Below are 17,009 nucleotides of genomic sequence, written 5' to 3'. Positions count from 1 at the left end.
GCTCCAACTGGCTGGTGTTAGATCCACGTGTAATAGTGGAGCTAATTTTAATTAGATTTCCTTATGTCCGATACCTTAACAACTACACCACCAAGTCCTGTACAACCACGTATAATTATAAAGTCTTAAAATGTAATTTATGCCAAAAAAGCTTAAGGTTATGAGAAACTAGACGGGCGCGCATGCGCTGAGAAAACTACACTCCCGTTATCGCAGATTTAAATAACAATAAAACAATCTGGTACTATACAAAAAACCCAGTGATTTAATTATGATCCCATCTTCATAGGAAAACCGTTACATAAAACTGTCGCGTTCTCTTTGACTGAGGAGGCCACCTCGACATCCTCGAGCTATGTTTAGCTCAGCCCAGATACTCCGTGTCACGTGACCGGGTTGAACGTACTGAATATTTAATATACATTCCCATAATAACGTCACGGGCTTGACAAACAGCGCGGCGTATGACAGTTGTGATACGTATATTTGACAGACGAAATAATATTTACTCGAGTGCGGTATGACAACCAAACGGACCTGTCATGTGCAGCCATATATTCACTCCGGTACTGTGACAGGCCTGACACCCATTTCCGGTTATGAAATTCGACTTGACATTGTGCCTCTGTATTGTCGTTGTTGGAATAATATTATTATGCAAGTTTGTTGATTTACCCTCTCCTCCTCAATCCAACACTCACATTGTTTACTACACGCAATAGATGGACAGACATGATTGGAATGTTTATTTAATTCTATGTTATCACATCTGAGAAAACGACTACAGATGCCGCAAGACATCATTTATTTCAACTTATCTTCGTGCTTATATCCAACTAAGGTTCAAGCACGCTGTTCTGGGCACACACCTCAGCTATTTGGGCTGCCTGTCTGTTAGCTAGTGGTTCGTGAGAGAGAAGAGGGTGTAGTGGCTTTACACCTATCCATTGAGCCCTTAAGAACTCGCTCTGGGTTGAAGCCGGTACCGGGCTGCAAACCCTGTACCTACCAGCCTGTAGTCCGATGGCTTAACCACGACACCACCGTGACCGGTCCGCAAGGCATCATTCATGTTTTGACCGTAAATAAAATGTGTGGAGTGCGTCGTTAAATAAAACATTTCTTTCTTTCATTCATGTTTTGACCGTAAATAAAATGTGTGGAGTGCGTCGTTAAATAAAACATTTCTTTCTTTCATTCATGTTTTGCTAAACATTTGTGTTTGTTTAACGACACCACTAAACAAAACTGATTTATATAAAAAGTAAAAGTAAAGTTTGTTTTATTTAACGACGCCGCTAGAGCACATTGATTTTTTATCTTATCATCGGCTATTGGACGTCAAACATATGGTCATTCTGACACTGTTTTTAGAGGAAACCCGCTGTCGCCACATAGGCTACTCTTTTTACGACAGGCAGCAAGGGATCTTTTATTTGCGCTTCCCACAGGCAGGATAGCACAAACCATGGCCTTTGTTGAACCAGTTATGGATCACTGGTCGGTGCAAGTGGTTTACACCTACACATTGAGCCTTGCGGAGCACTCACTCAGGGTTTGGAGTCGGTATCTCGATTAAAAATCCCATGCCTCGACTGGGATCCGAACCCAGTACCTACCAGCCTGTAGACCGATGGCCTGCCACGACGCCACCGAGGCCGGTCTGATTTATATAGTCTGCTACATTTATCCATTAATGTAAGGGATATTTTTTATGCACCTTCCCACAAACAGGACAGACATAGCCCAGTGGTACAGCGCTCGCTCGATGCGCGGTCGGTGTGGGTTCGATCCCCGTCGGTGGGCCCATTGGGCTATTTCTCGTTCCAGCCAGTGCACCACGACTGCTAATCGAAAAGAGTAGCCCATGAAGTGGCGACAGCGGGTTTCCTCTCTCAATATCTGTGTGGTCCTTAACCATATGTCTGCCATATAGCCGTAAATAAAATGTGTTGAGTGCGTCGTTAAATAAAACATTTCTTTCTTGATATACCACCCCACTCCATTCTCCCCACCCCCAATAAGAAAACGAAACAAGCCACAAACACACATATGCACGTGCACACAATCTGTACTGCACACGCGCGCGCGCACTCTCTTTTTGTCTCTCTCTCTCTCTCTCTCTCTCTCTCTCTCTCTCTCTCTCTCTCTCTCTCTCTCTCTCTCTCTCTCACACACACACACACACACACACACACACACACGTACACGCATTTTGTTTTATAAAAACCGTTGATATCGGATTCCTTATCGTCGGGCTAATGTAGCCAAACAAAAGAAGCGATGACAACAAGTTAGCCGTTAATATTACCAATCGACATATTTAATTACACCCTAGAACTAGCCTCTATTCTGGAAATAACTTCACATTAATAATAATTACTCCACTTGTGTCGCCAATAACAGCTTATATTTCGTTTGTTCTATTCTATCTTGGAATTATGAAACGGCCGTGACTAAGAATAACTAAACGCGATTAACGGTAATGAATCACGATCTATGAAACGAGAGATTTCACTGGCTGGTGGTTTGGTCGTTTTAGATTTGTTTTTCGAAAGTGTTGTATATTGTTTGATGTTGTTTGTGGTCTAAGTTACTGACTTTTTTTTAAATTATAATTATTTAATTTTTATTTATTTATTTGTTTGTTTGTTTGTTTGTTTGTTTATTTAGTTATTTAGTTATTTTATTTTACTTTTTTTGTTACATGCTACTATTAAGGAGGAAATATGTTTTGGCAGAGGATCTCTTATTTAAATATCACAGGGTCCTATCTAGCGAGGGTAGGGATGGGTAACCCCCACCCCCCACCCTCGCAACATTGAATTTTGTTTTTCAGTTACAAATTACCTTATTTCTAGTTGGGGGTCTAGAATACCCTACATTTTTGTAAATACCCCCCACCCCAACCTAATTTTTTTAATAATATTTCAGATGTCTCTGTCCCGATAAACCAGTGTGCTGGGGGGTTGGTAAACAAATCAGGCACGGCGGAGCAATCAAAATCCAGGGCCGTACCATTTGTATAGTGTTTCCTTTGTTTATAAAAATAGTGCCCCCCCCCCCCCCCCCCCCCCCCCCCCCACCCCCCCCCCCCCCCCCCCACCCCCCCCCCCCCCACACACACACCCCTAAACCAGGATTTTGATCAGGGAACGGCTCTGAAATCAAACCTATTATTGGTAGTAAATCTTAAGGCAGAGATGAATTTTACTTGTAGAAAACAGGAAATTGCATTTCAGGACATCTAGTTTTCAAAATGTTACAGGGGAGCATACCCCAGAACACACCCCCCCCCCCCCCACACACACACACACGCACACTAGCTTACCCCCTCCCCCAATGTCAACTTGCTTTCGCCGTGCCTGCAAATATTCCTTCTCCGGTTACATAAAATATGCTAACTATTGTCGGGTGCCATTGACGGTGACACCACAACTGATACCGTTAAAGATGCTGCGCACACAAGCCCAGCGATTAACATCTGCAGGCTGTCAGTCTATTCACCATCACGCGGCGACTCCCGTCAAATGATTTGGTCCCATGCTGTGTGACATCATCATGTTTGTTTCGTATCTTTGTGTGCGTCGAGCGGGCGCTGTTGTGGATGAAAACAACATTCATTATTCTTTTCTTTTCGTTTCTTTCATTAAACAAGAAAAAAACATCTATTACGTAGCTTGGCTTATTAACGTTTGAAAATAGCATATTAGTCATGTGTAGATTGACTGAAGGGGGCGTAACTGGCTTTGTGTTAGTTGAAGGAAGTCTAACAATAAACACAATAACGAAACTATTTTGATGACAACACTAAAATTGCACAATGCAGCGTATAGGCCTACTACTAATTGATTATTTGCATGTAAGCAATTGCTTTTCTGAAGTTTGTGTAAAAAAAAAAAAAAAATAATAATAATAAAGAAAGAAAAAGAAAATATTTAAAAAAAGAAAAGAAAAACCCCAAATAAACAAAACAACAAAACATAACAGAAAAAAGCACAGACAACAACACACCCCAACCCTGAATCCGCGCCTGTTTCCACATCTTATTGATCAGAGTACTTTTGACAGTGAACTGGGTATGCCGTACGCCCCTCCCCCCTCCCACCCACCCCCCTCCGTATCTGCGTCTGGGTGTACATATTAATAGTCAGAATGCTTTTAACTGTCTGAACTGGGTATGCGGCACATTCCCCCCAAATATCCGCCTATGTGCACATTATATTGAACTGGGCATGCATCACTCAACCCCCACCCCACTCCACCCACCCCCAGTATACGCGCCTGTGTGTATATTCGATTGATCAGAGTGCTTCTGACTGTCTGAACTGAGTATGTTACACAAATCCTCCCGCCCACCCCCCATACCCACACCTTTTTTCACTTTTTTATCATTTAGTACATTTTAGTCTAAACTAGGTATGCAGCACCCCTCCACCCAGTCTCCACGCCTGTGTGTACATCTCATGGATCGGAGTGTAAGTATAATGTATATACTTACCTGAAGTGAATCACTCAATCGATAGCCCATGCAGACTGAACTGGGTATACAGCATTCACCCACCCACCCCTCCCCCTCCCACAGTCTCCGCGCCTGTGTGTACATCTCATGGATCGGAGTGTAAGTATAATGTATATACTTACCTGAAGTGAATCACTCAATCGATAGCCCATGCAGACTGAACTGGGTATACAGCATTCACCCACCCACCCCTCCCCCTCCCACAGTCTCCACGCCTGTGTGTACATTTTATTGATCGGAGTGTATGTATATATATACTTACCTCAGGGCGACCAACTTTCCGGAATACCTGAATAGAATATCTCAATTCATAGCCCATGCAGACTGAACTGGGTATGCCGCACACACCAATCCACCACCCTCCCCCAGTCTCCGCGCCTGTATGTACACCTCATTGATCGGAGTGTATGTGTATACTTACCTGAAGAGAATATCTTAATCGATAGCCCATGCAGCCTGAGCATCGTTTTGGAAGCTAATAGTCGAGGGCCGTCGTACAGATGGTTTCTTGCAGTCGAGCCGACTAGCCTTGTCCAGAATCAATACGCTGTTTGTTTCTCATAGATAGACTGGCGCACACAATCACAACACACTCAAGTAGTGAAAAGCGTGGTAGAGAGGGAAAACACCGTTAATAAGTTTAGCATTTGTTTGTTTGCCTAATGTCCGGTTAATGGCGAAGAAATAATGAAGATGTTTGAATGACAACCCTGGCGCATTGTTTAGTCAGTTGGTATCAGTTGTCAGAAAAAAACGTTCAGACAGTTTTACGTACGTCTCATCATAACGACATACGTTTAGGGTGGTAGTACCAGATAGGGACATATATCAGGGCCGTATCCTGATTAAAATCCTAGGGGGGTGGCACTGCTTTTTTTTATAAACAATGAAACACTATACAAACCCTGAGAGTAAAAAACAAAAAAGTGAGATTCTCGGGGGGGGGGGGGGCAGTTGCCCCCCCCCCCCCCCCCCCGTCTCCCCCCGGAGGGTACGGCTTTGTATATTTTAGACGGTAATATGACTCCTAACGACATATATTTCGGACACCTCTAGAGCATATTGCTTAATTAATCATCGGCTATTGGATGTCAAACATGACTCGTAGTCATCAGAGGAAAGCCGCTAAATGTTTCTAATGTAGTCGGATGATAGCATATCTCATAGCAACATATATTTCACATGACAATACACGCCATGACGATATATATTGTAGACGAAAATAACGACATACATTTCTGACGATAATACGTCTGATAACGAATACATTTGAGACAATAATATGTATTAAAGTGAGATACATTTCAGACGGTATTTGCTTATATTTGTTTACGGTAATACGAATTATAATGGCATACATTTGATACGATATGTGATATGGAAATACGTGGCATAACGACATATATTTAAGACGGTAATACATCGCGGAACAGCATACATTTCATTTGATGCTACATGTCTCTTAACGATATATATTTTGCACGACAATACGTCCCACACTAACATACATTTATGATAATAATGCGTCTCATATCGACATACAATTGGGACGTTAATTCATATCATGACACACATTTCGGACGGAAATACCAATAAGTAACATTATATATAGTTATAAATTAGACACGTTGTCGCTCATTGCGATATACGTATGTTGTGGTAACATATTATAGCGACACATCGTTTAGTCTGTAATCGCACTAACTTAAAGTTAAAAGTTTTCTTTCCTTTAACGACGCCAATAGAAGACATTGATTTACTCATCGTCGGCTGTTGGATGTCAAACATTTGGTAATTTAATCATAGAATCATAAGTAATTTCTGACGTAGTATTAGAGGAAACCCGCTAGATGTTATCTTTTATAAGCACTTTCCCACAGACATCATAGCATATACCACAGCCTTTGATATAGCTTAGCTTAGTAACTTGTTTAACGTGTCCATATACCACTCGGGTTTCGAACACGCCTATCCCGAGCCCGGCCTCCGATAGGATCGGGGGTCTGACTCGGGACAGGGATAGCCTTTGATATACAAGTCGCCATGCATTGGTTGGAACGGGAAAACAGCCCAGTCAGAGAATGGGTCTACTGAGGTGGTTCGATCCTACGACGCAAGCACACCAGGCACGCGCTCTACCGGCTGAGCTAGATCCCGCCCCTCCGCACTAAATTAATGCGTGCGGAAGGAAATGTTTTATTTAACGACGCACTCAGCTCATTTTGTTTACGGTTATATGGCGTCGGACATATGGTTAAGGACCACAGAGATATTGAGAGAGGAAACCCGCTGTACATGGGCTACTCTTTTCGATTAGCAGCAAGGGACCTTTTATATGCGCCATCCCACAGACAGGATAACACATACCACGGCCTTTGAAATACCAGTCGTGGTGCACTGGCTGAAGCGAAAAATAGCCCAATGGGCCCACCGACGGGGATCGATCCCAAACCGACCGCGTATCAAGCAAACGCTTTGCCACCGGGTGCAGATTAAAACAACTGACCCTTGTTAACGAGTAGCCCGGGGGCGGACCCAGGATATATTTTAGGGAGGGGACTTAGAGCCAAAGGGTACATAGACTAACCCCTGAAAAGGGAACCCCAATAAAGGTTTGACATTAGTGAAATGAAAATTGTAAATACATTGTTAAAAAAGAGGGGCACTTAAATTTTTTTTAAATGTTTAAAAAAACAAAAAAATTGGTTGGGGGGGGGTGTGTGTAGACAGGTTCCCCGGCCTACACACTTGGATCCATCCTTGGCACCTTGCATTTTCTGTTTGTCATAAAAATGCACCAAATAATTTTCTTCTATCTTTTAGAAGCAATGGATTTTATGTGCTTTTCCCCATTTAGGGCAGTACATTCCTCATCCTTTTGTGTGCCAATACTTGGGGGGGGGGGGGGGGGTGGAAACCGTTACTGCGTTCAGCGACAGCAAGCGACGTTAACGCTCGCTAACTATTTGACTGGTCCCCGATGTGGCCATTTCGAATTCAGCGCTCTACCAACTAAGCTAACAGGAAAATTGCTACTAACGTAAACTAGGATCGGGTTATACCAGACCCGTGTTCAGCAACAGAAAGCGACGCTAACGTTCGCGAACTATTTGGTTCCTACCCCCGTGTTCAGCGATAGCGAGTTACGCTAACGTTCGCAGACTAATTATTGTCTGGTTCTAAATGTGCCCATTTGATTTTAAATGAAGCATATAAGCCAGTTTAGCCAACGTTTTTATGCTCGGTCTGGCTGAACACAGCTGTTGTGTCCACTGAGGGCGATCAATCTAATGCAGGTGCGGACTTTGGCAGAGCACATGAGACTCGAACCCCCGACTTTTGATCCCGTAATCAATTCTCCGTATTAATTGCAGACGGTAATACCCCAGATATCACTATACTCCCATCCTCCGATCCACCATTAGAATTAATCGCCCATTAACGAGGAACATTTAGCCATTGCGTTGCCATCTAATTGACATACAAATATTTCGAGACATTTTATCGATTGTCCTTTGTTATCGCCTATTCTGTACATATATCAATATTAATGCATGCACTTTGTTATACTCAGCCATTAAAATACCATGAGGCGAAAACAGAAGCGAAACGCTTTTTAGTCCGACAGAGCCATTTCCGCGCCCGTCCGTGCGAATCTTTGTGTACCGACGATCGAAGTCCGCTCGTGGTAATTGATGAATTCTTAACAAAATATTGTCGCAGGAAATTACCTTTCAGGTGTAACATTATTAAACGCGGCCGTTGTCTGCGGAAATTTTTTTCCGTCAGCTAGTTGACAATAGCTTCGTTCTCATCACAACACAGTCGTTAGAACGACACGCTGACGTTATCAAGGTATGTCTGGATTTGGTTAGAAATATATGTGGACTATTGTCTGTATATCCCTTAGTTATGGAATGGATGCTGTTAAGACATCTGTGAATTTGTGACAGAAGTCTGAAATACAAGTCTCTTAAATTGCGGAGTGGACGCTGTGATGATAGTTGTGGACTTGACATTGTTCATATGGTTTTCAATGTGGCACGCAGCTCATCGTTTGAGTCGATGATATTTAGGTAACTCGTTTTGGTGAGTTTACGATATTTAGATGACTCTTTTTGGAACTGGAATATTGCGTTTGTTACCGTATTCTTTAAACCACTGACTCTACGACGTACATTGCGAAGATCACATAATCAAATTGTTTCTACCTGTAGGAATACCTTTCAGATCTTTTATCTTATCGGCATGATGGCATGGACGTCTTATGGGCATTGATGACATAAACGTCATATCGGCATTGATAATATGAACGTCTTATAGACATTGATGACACGAACGTCTTATCGGCATGATGGCATGGATGTCATATCGGCATATATGGCACGAACGTCTCATCGACATTGATGACATAACGTCTTACCGGCATTCATGATTTGAGGAATAACCTTTGTGACAGGATGCGATAGTGTTACCTTCTGAATGTGTAAATATTCTATAAATACGACCTGATTTGTGTCTTAATTATAGCTTTAATTCCCAGTGATATTGATAATTCATGTTTGGGATATACAGTTTCATTATACGGATGTTAAATTTGTATTATATTATTTCAAATTTACTTTTCATTCACTGTTAGATTCTAAATTATATTTTGGGATAGCACCATTTCATTACACGGACGAATGACTTCAGTTTCATTATCACAAATTCTTATTTCATTCAGAACGAAAGTGCTTTTTTGCACATAGATGTTCAATAATTGCATTATATGGGTAAAAAGATTTACATTGACTTTTTACTTCCGCAAAATAATTTTTGAATTATTCTATTTTCTGCATTAACGAATTCTGATGCACAATTTTGATGATTTGAAATGTATTCTACGGATCATTCTTATTGCGCATCCTATTCTTGGCGGGATTACCAATTTGCGGCAATAATTACCACCATTGTCGCTAGGAGTCCTCTACAGCCCTTCGGTCTATGACATTAACGATTCTTGAAACACAATTGACACCGAGTATTCCTTCCTGTAATTGTCTGGAAAGGACCTGATTTTTGGACGATCACTCGATGCCCTATTGCAGACACTTCAATCAGCAAACTGACAATTGAAACCGGAAGACAATAAATTCTATGTGACTGAAATGACTTCCCGGGGATCTTTGCAATGATTCCATTCTTATCACGATCAGCACATTGAAAACTAGAAGAAACACAAAACGAGATCAGAAGATATCACTGAACCGAAAGCCTTCAGAAGAGATCTCTGAATTTAAAGCCTGCAATTTCTCTCCACACACACACATCGCAGCTGTGATATATTATTTATATATCACACAGCCTCAGCGTGTGCACGGCCGCCGTACGTCGTACGAACCAACCACACGAACCAACCACCAGCCATCCAATTACTTTGTGACAGGTCCCCACCGAGGTAGATGTTGTGGGCCTAGCAGTGTATTAATATTGCATATGTTGACAAAGCGTTTCCAACAACACCTTCCTAGTTTCTATGGTGTTTCCATTACCACAGAAGCTGAGACCTCCTGGAGCATGGCGACGGTCTCTGTTGTTGCCGCTAACTGCATCTGAATGAGATGTGTTTTAATTGCTGTCACAGTATTGTGAAGGGATTCCAAAGGTGATTCTTTGTCGAGGAGCAATTGGTTCCAGCTGATGGGAGTAATTTTTCATCGGAACAAAAACAAAAACAAAAACAAAACCGATGGTGGATTTATATTTGTGCTACGTTTCGGTGAATAGAGATCGATATTTTGGTATTAATATTTAACCAGGTATATGGGAAAAATGAGAAAATATGTAAATTATAGATGCAGCTTCATTGTGTTTTTGGAGTTTAATAAAAACATCAAGCCCGTTGGAAAACTGTAGACAAATGTCAGGTATATGTGGACGTTTCTGTGTAAAATGAGATCTGGAAATCCTGCAATGAGAACTGTATCCTAGAAATACACAGTGTGTTATTTCTTCTGTAGCACGTCACAAAGTGATGATTCCATTGGAGAATTGTAATTAAGTGCTAATTTGTAAATGGAAATTTAACTGATAACCAATTCGGAAAATGCATGTGCTATTTTGTTTGTGACGGATAGATGTGAACTCTGTGCACTAACCTGTTCGTAGATGACGCCATATAGATGTGAGTGTTAGCAACGTAAATATACTAGCAGCGTTGAAATTGACATGTTTAAAAACATAAACGACACACGATTGTGGAATTAATGGCAATACAACCCCAGCAAACGTGAACAGAAGATGACCTACTAGTATGTAAGAAATACACCCTTTCCAAGTTGTCTCCAAACTGATAAGAGTACTTCAGCTAACTGAAAAAGAAAATGCATATAATGTTCTAAATGTTCGTAATGGAAACGTAACAAAGGCGTTACAACCTTCCTACAGTAAATGCATTATACGAAAGCTATTATCGGTAATGGGATATTGAAAACAGAACTGCAATTGACCTGTCCAAAGACATTACACATATGCTATTTGCCCGCTGTCCCCGGGGATCCGAATCAATTACTATTCTGCAATTTCCCCAACAAAACGTTAACCATCTGAATATTGCTGACAATTCCAGAATTGCTGGACACGTCATGGAAAACAGTAACAAGAGAGAAAGAAAAGGTTTCTCTGAATTGTTTATTGTATGTTCATTAGTAGATTCCATAGTCTTCAAGGAATATGACCAACTAGAAGCCTATTGTGATCAACGAGCTTGATTCTATTGCTATGCAAATGAATTTTCTTCTCGTTTGTCCGATGTTAGTAATGCATCGCTGATTACCGGCTTATATGTAATATATTCTCTTTTGATGCCTGTCATATGAAGGACACAACCATTAACATTTTCAAACTCGTATCTCTGCAGAAGATAGAACCAAAAGGACGTTTGTTACACGTACCATAAGTAACATCCTGGTTACGGCTAAGAAGACTGTCACTTTCAAAGGAAGATTTTTTTAAACTCGTATCTTTGCAGAACACGGGACCAGAAGGACGTTTTAGACAATATTAACCCCCCCCCCCCCCCCGCTCCCATACGTCACTGCCAGGTTTTTCACGATTACGAGGACTGCCACTTTCCAAAGAAAAATTCCTACTTTACCTGTAAGAAGACTGCCACTCTCAACAGTTTAGACAAATCTAATAACACACAAGAACTTATTTGGAATCTGAACAGTTATAGACACAGCGGGTTTCTTCTCGACATAACTGCAACTAATACCCATACTGCGGAACGTCTCTTGGTGCCCAGGACGACATTCTAATAACTAGACTTATGTCATACATTATAACTAGACTGTGAAAAGAGTTTAACAACTTAGGCTATAATCTCAAAGACTAGAGAAATATGTTATGGTAATACTGTTAAACCTGTTTATTAATAACTTGGACAATAGTGTCTGGAGTTCTATCTTATAACCATACTTTGAAAAGTGTTCCCTAATGACTTAGACTATAGTTTAAAGACTAGAGAAATATGTTATAACAATACTCTGAAACGTGTTGTCTAATGACTTTAACAATCGTCAAAAGACTAGAGTTATATTTTAAGACCATAAGATGTCAAGTGTTTTCTAGGACTTAGACAATAGTCAAAAGACTAGAGAAATATCTTATAACCATACTGTGAATAGTGTTGTCTAATGACTTTGACAATAAGTCTATATCGACTTGAAATAGCTGCTGACCACATTGTGAAAACCGTTTGTTAATGACGCTGACAATAGCCTAATAACTCGACTGTCACGTCTTGTTCGCTTGAGTAATTGACAAGCTCTGGGAAATGTTATCTGCCGCTGATTTCATCACGACATCCATAACATCTATTGTACTTGCGCGTCCGTGATCGGGCGAAAGACAACAAAAAAAAGAAGGCGATAGGCAATTTTCTCTGAAAATATATTTCCTAGCAATCCAGTCTTTCCATCAACGTATTTGCCAAGCGCGTTGTGTTTCTATGACAATGCAGCAACACGTGGAGTGCTGGTGACAGGTTTCCCCTGACAATGATCTGCAATTGAATAGCGTCAACTACAGCGCTGGGTTGTCAGTTTCGTATGCAATCAGTTTCATATGCAATACACATGAAAATGACGTCGGAGAAGAACAAGATAGGTAGTATGATCAACAGGATCAAGGAAACGGCGGGCAGAGTTCATGAGATCGTACTGCTGAGCAAGGTAAATATGTTTCTCGTTTATTGATCACCAGATGGTTTATATATATTTTCCTACACCACACAGTGTCCATTGAGGTCTGTCGTACTCGTTAGAGAGAAAACAGAAAAGTGTAGTTAATTTCTGATGTCTATTTCAGTAATGGAGAAATGTGACAGCTGGTGCTCTGTTTTGTTTACATATTTATACCACTGTGATGTAGGGATTCAGCGTAGGAGTTTTAAATTGTAAAAGCTTCGTTGGCTAAGTACATGATTTGATCCCTGTGCCCCGGCTACACCAGCCCAAGTGTTCTGCTGTTCGAGAGTCAAACGGACATTTGGACGGTCATAATCGCAGAATACTCTGACTAAACATCAGGTTCTCGAAGTGACCCCGCCCCCACCTCCACCACCGGTGGACGAAAACGTATGCGTTTTGTTTGACCTACTCTCAATAATAAACACAAATCTGACTTGTACCCCCACACACAAACATACACATACTCTAGTGGATGACTGTACCCCCAACTCAGGATGTCGTTCTTCCGTCTGCTAGAATGCATTATATTTGCAATGTAATAAGAGCCGTTAAAATTGCATAACGTGAATGAACTTTACTAATGTCACAGAGCGTAACTCTAGAGGGGGCGTTTCGAATGTCATTGTCATTGTTACGTAACGATGTTGAAGCAATGACGTCACGCGTCTGTTTCGCATCTACTGGGTGCTCTTTGTGTAACGAACAACCGGCTCTGTGATTATATCATGACGTAATAGATTCTGGCTGACACGGAATTTCAGCAACATTGCTGCCCGTTAGAACATTGAATACACATACAAAGAAAGACAATGACATACCTGTATAAATACATACTCTCAGATGTGCGTATATGTTTATATACACACACACATGCATACATACACACACACACACACATACACACACATATATACACACACACGCCTACACACACGCCTATACACACACATACACACATACACGCCTACACACACATACACACACAGACACACATACACACACGCACACACAAACGCACACACACACACACACACGCACGCACGCACACACACACATACATACACGCACGCATACACACACATACACATACACGCGCGCGCAAAACACACATACACACACACACGCATACACACATACACACACACGCATACATACACACACGCATACATACACACACACACGCATACGCACACACACACGCATACACACACGCATACATACACAAACACACACACACCACACATACACACACACACACACCACACATACATGCTCACACACACACACACACACACACACACACACACACACACACACAGAGAGACAGACAGTCAGACATACAAACAATTAGATATTCATAAAATACATACATGTACATACATATATATATACATACATACATACATACATACATACATACATACAATTTTTGAGGCCAGAAAGGATTTAATTATCCCCTGCGCCAGTGCGTTAATATCTATCTATGTAATAGTCAACCTCGACATACATACAATATATAGATATTCATACATCAATACATACTAGCCAGTGCCAGGTCTGCCCACTGTTTCATGCACGTAAGCGGGATCGACCGCGTAGACTGTAGGCCCCATGCATATGGTTGAGTTAAAAGAGCTTCCTTTTTATGGAAGCTTCGATAGCTCAGAGGGTATCGTGGTTAGTCTGCCAATTTGCGGGCGAATCGGTGCCACAGGTTCGAGTCCCAGCAACGGCATGGGACAATTTTTGAGGCCAGAAAGGATTTAATTATCCCCTGCGCCAGTGCGTTAATATCTATGTATGTAATAGTCAACCTCGACATACATACAATATATAGATATTCATACATCAATACATACATACATACACACATACGCATAAATAAATGCAGACATACCGACATACAAACACATACATACACATACCTGGATGCACACAGAGACTTGAATACACACAGTCTTACGCAGTTAACTATGGATCTAGTTACATTGTTACGTTACGTTACGTTACATTATGTTGCATTACATTACGTTACCTTACGTTATATTACGTTACATTACTGTGTCACATTACGTTGCATTACACTCTTACGTTACGTTACGTTACGTTACGTTACGTTACGTTACAGTATTACCTTACATTATATTACTTTACTTGACGTTACATTACGTTACGTTACATATTAATTTGCATTAGGTTATATTACGTCACATTACCTTACCTTACATTATAATACATTACAGTACGGCATATTACATTACGTTACATCGGACGTCATAGTATATTACATCACATCACGTTACGTCACGTTACATTGCATTGTATCAGATCATATCGCATCATATTACATTATATCACATAACTGTGAATTACTTTATATACATCACATCCCTTCCCGGTTTTTTCAGGGCAACAAACCATTCGGCTACGCTATAACGGGTTATTTTAAATTTTCAATCTAGCCGCCCCGAGTTATACAACACATTGATTTCAAAAACAAACGAAACAAAACACATTAGTTAAAATAAACTCATGAGATACTTTCATAAGTTTTTATTGCCAGCAAATATGAATTCTCCTGATGCCCCACTGCAGCGTTATCAGCCATGTTTTAATACACTATTAAAGTGAACGGCGGGGAAGCGGGCCGCACTGGGTATTTTGTAATGGCTGACGTCAAGTACACTGGAGATAAAACCCATCACATACAGTACAATCTATGGCCCGTCAGGGAACGGGCGGACACTGTGTGATCAGATGGTAATGCTTAATTACTCGAGCCAGATGTAGTTCTGTGGTAGAGCGCTGGCGTTAAGTGCGATGTGTTTCAGGATCGATTATCGGTGGAATATTTGACCTTTTAGATTAAAAAAAGCCGTGGTGTGTACTTTCCTGTAAATGAGAAAGTGCATATAATAGTTCAGTTTGACATAATAGCCATAATGGCGACAGTTGCTCAAGGTTTTCGTAGATCATCCAGTGTGACGTGTGTGGCGTGTTATTCATCTTGTTTTGTATTGTATGGGGTGGGGAGACACGATTGATGAACTAAAATAAGGTCTGGTAACTGTGCTCGAGTCTCATCAACGGTATGAGACAAAACGTTTTTCAAAATAATATCTTAATCTATCTGTCTGTCTGACTGTCTTTGTCTCTCTCTCTCTCTCTCTCTCTCTCTCTCTCTCTCTCTCTCTCTCTCTCTCTCTCTCTCTCTCTCTCTCTCTCTCTCTCTCTCTCTGTATATGTCTGTCTGTATCTGTCTCTCAAACACTTTAATTACCTTACAACGCGAATATTTTAACATCAGTTAAGGTGCGTTCATACCAAATTACTTGTGATAACTGTAGTTCTGTGTGTATGTGGGGGGGGGGGGGGGGGGGGGGGTTGGTTCTTTCGTTCGTCGATCGGTTCGTCGGTTAGTTCGTCAGTCGGTTCATTGGGTGGTTGGTTGGTTGACTATGTGGCTGATTCATCCATACATCCATTCGATTCATTCAGTCAATCGTTAATTGTTTTGTTTTTTAAACTTATTTTCATTAAAGGTCAAACACTTCTTTGAACACTCCATTTATTTTCGTATTCTTTCTCAGTTACTGCTCAAGCACTGGTTAGGTCAAGTCATGTCAGGTCAGGTCAGGTCAAAGGGCTTAACGTGCACATTCAGAGCAAGCTGTTGTAGCGCACGCCTGTCATGGGCGCAGGTATCGGCCTGTGCCGGCTCCTTCGTCCAGTACAGGAAAACGTTTGGGGTGGGTGGGAGGAGGGGTAATTCGTGGTGCTATCGAAACTTTCATGAGGTAATTTAGCACATAATAATTTGAACGGTTCATTGAAAAAGCAATGGAGCTATTCCAACAGCCTTAAGACGTCTGTTGTCTTATTTCTTGTGATCACGTGACACCGGTAATGAATTGGGCTGCTTCTCGTTGCCTGTTTCCCAGGTATTGATTTAAGCGCTACCTTTCTAAATAAGTAATAGACTGTAATAGGTGTTGGGCGCGGATCTCTACGTGCTGGAGTACGTGCCGATAGACTGGACGGATTAACAACTCGCCGCTCGCAAGTTGATCGATGGACAATCTAAGATGTGATAATTTGGGTCTGTCTTGTGTTCATATTGATGATGATAATTAGGAGCAGGATATTAATAGCGATGATGATGATGATGATGATAATAATGTCTGTCATTGAAACAATGTATAAAAACGTGCTGACACCCTCCCCCTCTCTCCCCCCCCCCCCCCCCCCCCCAT

General features: G+C 41.3%; 1 protein-coding gene across 2 annotated transcripts in view; it reads left to right on the top strand.

Annotated features, from left to right (window-relative positions):
* The window catches only part of LOC121390356, a 161,492-nt gene that overhangs the window by 62,948 nt on the left and 81,535 nt on the right, over positions 1-17,009 (top strand). Inside the window, exon 1 of one of the 2 annotated variants that reach the window (XM_041522148.1) lies at positions 12,034-12,738. The exons of the other annotated variant lie outside the window; for it this stretch is intronic. Within the exon in view, the coding sequence (XP_041378082.1) occupies positions 12,616-12,738 (123 nt within the window). The 5' untranslated portion in view covers positions 12,034-12,615. Of the gene's footprint in view, positions 1-12,033; positions 12,739-17,009 lie in introns of those variants that run through there. 2 annotated transcript variants of the gene reach the window in all.

Source organism: Gigantopelta aegis, chromosome 15, assembly GCF_016097555.1.
Source record: "Gigantopelta aegis isolate Gae_Host chromosome 15, Gae_host_genome, whole genome shotgun sequence".
In the NCBI taxonomy this organism is placed as follows: Eukaryota; Metazoa; Mollusca; class Gastropoda; order Neomphalida; family Peltospiridae; genus Gigantopelta; species Gigantopelta aegis.
The sequence above is the reverse complement of the archived record's forward strand: the minus strand, read 5'-3'. Positions and strand labels throughout refer to the sequence as shown.